The sequence below is a fragment of the Sphaeramia orbicularis genome, unplaced genomic scaffold, assembly GCF_902148855.1.
Source record: "Sphaeramia orbicularis unplaced genomic scaffold, fSphaOr1.1, whole genome shotgun sequence".
NCBI lineage: Eukaryota > Metazoa > Chordata > Actinopteri > Kurtiformes > Apogonidae > Sphaeramia > Sphaeramia orbicularis.
This window is the reverse complement of record NW_021941590.1, coordinates 492-7,500: the sequence shown is the minus strand read 5'-3', so window position 1 is coordinate 7,500 and position 7,009 is coordinate 492. Positions and strand designations below refer to the sequence as shown.

Below are 7,009 nucleotides of genomic sequence, written 5' to 3'. Positions count from 1 at the left end.
AGTGGTAGACCCAAAAAAACTACACCTGCGCTGAGCCGGAGGATCCCATTGACTGTCCGTCAACACACAGGGCGGTCCTCCACCCAAATGAAGGCCCTTACTGGTGCCGACTGCAGCGCAATAACCATCAGACGGCATCTGTGGGAAAAGGGTTTCAAAAACAAAAAAAACAATTCAAAGACCTCGTCTCCTCCAACGCCACAAAACTGCCCGTTTAGACTTTGCCAGGAGCATCAAACATGGGACACTGAAAGGTGGAAAAAAGTTTTATTCTCTGATGAGAAAAAATGGAACCTTGACGGTCCAGATGGCTTCCAACGTTACTGGCATGACAAGGAGATCCCACCTGAGATGTTTTCTACCCGGCACAGTGGAGGGGGGTCCATCATGATCTGAGGTGCTTTTTCATTCAGTGGAACACTGGAGCTTCAGGTGGTGCAGGGTGGTCAAACGGCGGCCGGTTACGTGCAGATGTTGCAGCGGGCGTCCCTCATGACTGAGGGCCCTGGTCTGTGTGGGAACAGCTGGGTTTAAAAACAGGACAACGCTGCAGTTCACAATGCTCGCTTGACCAAGGACTTCTTCAGGGAGAAGAACATCACTCTTTTGGACCATCCCTCATGTTCCCCTGATTTAAATCCCATAGAAACATTTGGGGATGGATGGCAGGGGAAGTTTATAAAAATGACCATCAGTTCCACACAGTTGATGCCCTTCGTGAAGCCATCTTCACCACTTGGAGCAATGTTCCCACCAGCCTCCTGGAAACACTGGCATCAAGCATGGCCTAACGAATTTATGAAGTGATTAACAAGAACGGTGGAGCTACTCATTACTGAGTCCTACTGAGAACATTTTTTGTTCTGGTTTGGAGAGTTTTTTGTAATTTTTTGAGCGATGGTCTTAAACTTTTGATCAGCTGATAAACAGCCTATTTCAGTTTACTTGTTGTTTTCAATAAATGACTTTTTCAAAGTGCTTTTTGTCTCACTCCCCCTTCTTGCTTTTGTATATTGTAGCTCTACTTAAAACCTCATTAAGATCCAAATGTGCAAAAGGTAAATTCTAGCTATTTTTCAACTGGTCTTAAGATTTTGATCAGGTCTGTATATCACCATTTATCATGATACTGTTAAAAAGGCCATTTTTCCTTTGTTTCCTTTTTTAAATGATTATTTCCTTGAAGAATTGAATTCCATCCTAAATCTGCCCAAACACTAAACACATTTGTATTTGATCCCAACAGGATCTAATGTTCTATCACCAAATGTTCCAACTGTGTTCAAACTGAAATTCTGTTTTACAGACATTCCAGTTTCAGATCCTGTTCAAATGTTCAGATTCTGTTAGTTCACAACTAACATCAGAACAGGATTGGAGTTCAATCCAAACAAAGGAACCAACATTATTGAATAAAAGAGTGTGAAATAACAAGAAATAAAATAGAAACTAAAAATGAAAACAGAAAAACTCAAATGACCCTCCTCCATATCTGCATTTGAATAAATACCTAAAAATATCCATACAGTACTTTTTAATATCGATACAGTATTGTGAAATGAAATATTGTGATATATTGCAGAACCCATATTCTCTTCCAGCCCTGGTTCTGAACGTCAGTGCAGTGGATTCAGTTTGGAGCAGAGGGAACACATGACACGGATACTGGAGCTGGAGCTGAACTGAATGTGTTCGAAAACTAGTGAACAGTGAAATTTAAGACTGTTTTCCTTTGAATTCATGGACTATATTTCCAAATGCAGTTCTAGTTTTTATCACACACATTCTGGGAGACCAGCACACAGCATTTAGAAGCAGGATCTGTAGTCCAGCTGTACATGTGACAGAACCATCCACAACAGAACCAGTTTAGAAGTCAGGCTCTGGTCCCACCTCCATGTGTCATGTGACCAAAGCAGCCGTTCTCTGAGGTACAGGCGTTCTACTGCAGGGCTGTCAATCATGCGGTCCGGGGCCCAAATGCGTCCCCCCCCTCAAAGGTTCCAGTCCCACCCCTGGGATGAATTTACACGGTGTCTAAATTCCACAGTCCAGGCTGTGGAACTCATGTTAGTGTGGGTTCCACATCCAGACCAATCTGATCTACAGTCCAATAAGAACAGCAGAAGAACCCACACAGAAGAACCACTGCAGATTTACTACTGGGTTTGATGGAACAAATAATATGACATTATGTCTGTAAATAATGACAACTGCAAATGTTTGTCTTTGTTTTAGTGAAAAAAAATCACATTAAATTGTGAAACTCTTTCCATTTCCAAACTCTCCTGTACCAATAAACTGTGACTAACCTGAACAAATGTGTCCAACCTGAAATGTCTGTATTAAATTCAGTCCAGTTTGAACTCTTTTCTTCCTGTTCCTCAGTGTTTAGTGTCTTTGGAGATCTGATCCAGAATGCACATGGACTAATGAGAAATGGAGGAAGAAGACTGAGAAAATTACACTGATTTTTATGAAGAATGTCCGTTTTTTCAGGTTATTCCGGCCCAAACTGGCCCACCATCAGACCCTTGGGGCCGTTGGACTAACAGTCTGGTTTTCTTCTCTATCAGAGCCAATAACATGTTTTGGTTTTTTTTGCAGTGTCACATGTTCCCTCAGATCCAAAGCCAGTCCACCACAGTGACCCTGTCCAGGGTTTGAAGTGACCTTTGACCTCAGTCTGTCTAAACCAGGCATGTCCAAAGTCCGGCCCGGGGGCCAATCATGGCCCGCGGTCAGATTTTCTACGGCCCACAGCTTGGGTTTTATAATGTATTATTTATGGCCCACTTGGACTGTTGAACTGAGTACATGAATCATAAAAGGTTCAAAATGCAGTTCCTCCTTTCACCTCATGGTGGCAGCACCACTCTAACTCTATCTGGCTGTGTGACCTCGCCATGAACTTTTTTCGTTAATTTCTAACCATGGTGCCTGTAAATAAAAAAAGGAAAGTTGACAGTGAGGGCCGCCGCTTCCAGGAGAGATGGGAATTACAATTTTTTTTCACTGAAAATCGAGGCAATTATGTTTGCTTAATTTGTCAAGAGACTGTTGCCTTGTTTAAGGAATTCAATGTAAAGAGACACTAGCAGACAAAACATGCTAACGCATATGTCAAGCTAGCAGGGAGTGAGCGTTCTGAAAAAGTGAAGCAAATTCAGGCTGCTTTAAACTCACAACAGTGACTCTTCATGTGAACCTGGGAGTTCAATGAATTCACCACCAGGGCAGGATACCAAGTTGCCAGGTTAGTTGCCTCTAACTGCTGGTGTTATGTACTTGTAGATGTGACACAAAATATTACTTTCTGAATGATTTTGTGAAAGACAAGAGTAAGAGTCATATGTTTTCATCTTAAACGTTCACAGACTTTGCATTACTGAGTAATATATGAGTAATGATTACTCATATAAGTCATGTTTAAAATGAATGTGGGGTTAAGATTTGTATCAACTTCTTGGGCGTTTAAGATACTCCACACAGTTTGTTCTATGTTATCTGACTCCAGATGTGAAAGGAAGAATTGTTTTTTTTGTTGTTTTTTTTGTTTTTTTTTTAAATTTGTTCACACCTGAGTGGCTTAGATTTGGTTACATTGCCATTTTAAAAAATGAAATTGTGACAATGAAAATAAAATTGTTGTAGAACAGCGCATTTAGATGTAATTTTTACTGTTTAAAAAATGTCTGAAGGGACCACTGGCCCCTGGCAATGTCCACATTATCAGATCTGGCCCTCTTGAAAAAAAGTTTGGACACCCCTGGTCTAAACTGTCGCTGCTCATGTTTACCAGAGTCTGAGGGGCGGAGTCTCCTCTCCAGGAGGCGGAACTCTTCTCTTTGACACTCAGATGGAGGGCTGTGGAGGACAAACAGACAGCAGGTGTTATTCTGTTCCAGCTGGACTGCAGACCTGTGTGTTCAGCAGTCACTGTTCCACTGACGCTCCACCTGCACAAACAGAGCATGTGCACGACTGACCGCTCCGTCTACGCTCTGACCCTCTGAACTCTGGGTAATGACCCAAAGAATGAGGTCACAAGTACAAGTGACCCAAACCAGCTTTGTCCGCAGGGTGGGCGGGGTCAGCCTTAGAGATAGGGGGAGGAGCTTGGACATCCAGAAGGGACTCAGAGTAGAGGCGCTGCTCCTCCACATCCAGAGGAACTAATGGAGGAGGTGCCTCTGGTGACGACGCCTCCCTGGGGAGGGGTTAGGGGCGTGTCCAACCAGGAGGAGACCTGTGGGTGTGGTCTGGGAACACCTCAGGGTTCACCTGGAGGAACAGGCTGTGGAGGGGGAGGGGCTGTGGAGGGGGAGGGGCTGTCTGGGCTCCTCTGCTGAGGCTCACATTGACATTACACACACGTGTTTATTAGACATTTAGGAAAAATCAGTCTAGTTTCACCACATGACCAACGGAAAAGAGAAAAGGGTCTGTGTGTCTTACTTGTTCAGTTGTGTGTCTTACTTGTTCAGTTGTGTGTCTTACTTGTTCAGTTGTGTGTCTTTCTTGTTCAGTTGTGTGTCTTACTTGTTCAGTTGTGTGTCTTTCTTGTTCAGTTGTGTGTCTTACTTGTTCAGTTGTGTGTCTTACTTGTTCAGTTGTGTGTCTTTCTTGTTCAGTTGTGTGTCTTACTTGTTCAGTTGTGTGTTTTACTTGTTCAGTTGTGTGTCTTTCTTGTTCAGTTGTGTGTCTTACTTGTTCAGTTGTGTGTCTTACTTGTTCAGTTGTGTGTCTTACTTGTTCAGTTGTGTGTCTTTCTTGTTCAGTTGTGTGTTTTACTTGTTCAGTTGTGTGTCTTTCTTGTTCAGTTGTGTGTCTTACTTGTTCAGTTGTGTGTTTTACTTGTTCAGTTGTGTGTCTTTCTTGTTCAGTTGTGTGTCTTACTTGTTCAGTTGTGTGTCTTACTTGTTCAGTTGTGTGTCTTTCTTGTTCAGTTGTGTGTCTTACTTGTTCAGTTGTGTATCTTGTTCAGTTGTGTGTCTTACTTGTTCAGTTGTGTGTCTTACTTGTTCAGTTGTGTGTCTTTCTTGTTCAGTTGTGTGTCTTTCTTGTTCAGTTGTGTGTCTTACTTGTTCAGTTGTGTGTCTTACTTGTTCAGTTGTGTGTCTTTCTTGTTCAGTTGTGTGTCTTACTTGTTCAGTTGTGTGTCTTTCTTGTTCAGTTGTGTGTCTTACTTGTTCAGTTGTGTATCTTGTTCAGTTGTGTGTCTTACTTGTTCAGTTGTGTTTTACTTGTTCAGTTGTGTGTTTTACTTCTTCAGTTGTGTGTCTTACTTGTTCAGTTGTGTATCTTGTTCAGTTGTGTGTCTTACTTGTTCAGTTGTGTTTTACTTGTTCAGTTGTGTGTTTTACTTGTTCAGTTGTGTGTCTTACTTGTTCAGTTGTGTGTTTTACTTGTTCAGTTGTGTGTCTTTCTTGTTCAGTTGTGTGTCTTACTTGTTCAGTTGTGTGTCTTTCTTGTTCAGTTGTGTGTCTTTCTTGTTCAGTTGTGTGTCTTACTTGTTCAGTTGTGTATCTTGTTCAGTTGTGTGTCTTACTTGTTCAGTTGTGTATCTTGTTCAGTTGTGTGTCTTACTTGTTCAGTTGTGTTTTACTTGTTCAGTTGTGTGTTTTACTTCTTCAGTTGTGTGTTTTACTTGTTCAGTTGTGTGTCTTACTTGTTCAGTTGTGTTTTACTTGTTCAGTTGTGTGTCTTACTTGTTCAGTTGTGTTTTACTTGTTCAGTTGTGTGTCTTACTTGTTCAGTTGTGTGTCTTACTTGTTCAGTTGTGTGTCTTTCTTGTTCAGTTGTGTGTCTTACTTGTTAAGTTGTGTATCTTGTTCAGTTGTGTGTCTTACTTGTTCAGTTGTGTTTTACTTGTTCAGTTGTGTGTCTTTCTTGTTCAGTTGTGTGTCTTACTTGTTCAGTTGTGTATCTTGTTCAGTTGTGTGTCTTACTTGTTCAGTTGTGTTTTACTTGTTCAGTTGTGTGTCTTACTTGTTCAGTTGTGTTTTACTTGTTCAGTTGTGTGTCTTACTTGTTCAGTTGTGTGTCTTACTTGTTCAGTTGTGTGTCTTTCTTGTTCAGTTGTGTGTCTTACTTGTTAAGTTGTGTATCTTGTTCAGTTGTGTGTCTTACTTGTTCAGTTGTGTTTTACTTGTTCAGTTGTGTGTCTTTCTTGTTCAGTTGTGTGTCTTACTTGTTCAGTTGTGTATCTTGTTCAGTTGTGTGTCTTACTTGTTCAGTTGTGTTTTACTTGTTCAGTTGTGTGTCTTACTTGTTCAGTTGTGTGTCTTACTTGTTCAGTTGTGTATCTTGTTCAGTTGTGCGTCTTACTTGTTGGTTTGTGTGACGGCCCTCCATGCGTCCAGCTGAACCGACAGCTCTTCGATCTTCAGAGGAACACACACTTCTCGACGCTTCAACAACTGACTGAGAAACACAAACAGGAAGAAGAATGTGCGCTTCATTCATGTGGTTCATGACTGAACAGCAGGCACAGCAGAGCGTCAGCAGCTGTTTACTGTGGACTGATGGAAGTGCTGCCATCCTTTCATCAGTCAGAATACGAACACCGCTGCACAAATACCGGCCGCCCCAACCACACATACGGTCCAGCTGGTCCGACGGGCCGTCAAAGGTTTACATGTGACATCATCATCAGTTTCATGATGAGGGTGGAGTTTTGGTCCAAAGGAAAAGATGAAAAAACAAGGTTCATGTTTATGGTTGGAAATTTTGGTTAATAAAAAAAAGCCATCAGATAAATGTAGTAGAGTCAAATGTATACACTGTAAAAAAAAAAAAAATCTGTAATTTAACAGAATTTTCTGTTTTGTTTTGTTTGTTTTTTTACAGATTTTTCCTGTATTTTTCAGATACAGGAAAATATCAATGAAATGACAAAACAGACTGTGATTTTATATGTCAAATGGAAAAGAACAGGAAAAAAACTGTAACTGTGAAGAACCACAAAATTTAAATTTTTTAAAAGATTTTTTTTTCTTTTTTCACA

At 41.1% G+C, this 7,009-nt stretch overlaps 1 protein-coding gene across 1 annotated transcript in view; it reads right to left on the bottom strand.

The window, feature by feature from the left end:
* Positions 1–6,469, bottom strand: part of LOC115416317 (WD repeat-containing protein 17-like) — a 31,651-nt gene extending 25,182 nt beyond the window's left edge. The window contains exons 1-2 of the mRNA XM_030130067.1: positions 6,331–6,469; positions 3,800–3,867 (exon numbers count right to left, since the gene is read on the bottom strand). Of these exons, the coding sequence (XP_029985927.1) occupies positions 3,800–3,867; positions 6,331–6,464 (202 nt within the window). The 5' untranslated portion in view covers positions 6,465–6,469. The remainder of the gene's footprint in view (positions 1–3,799; positions 3,868–6,330) is intronic.
* Positions 6,470–7,009: the final 540 nt, after the last annotated feature.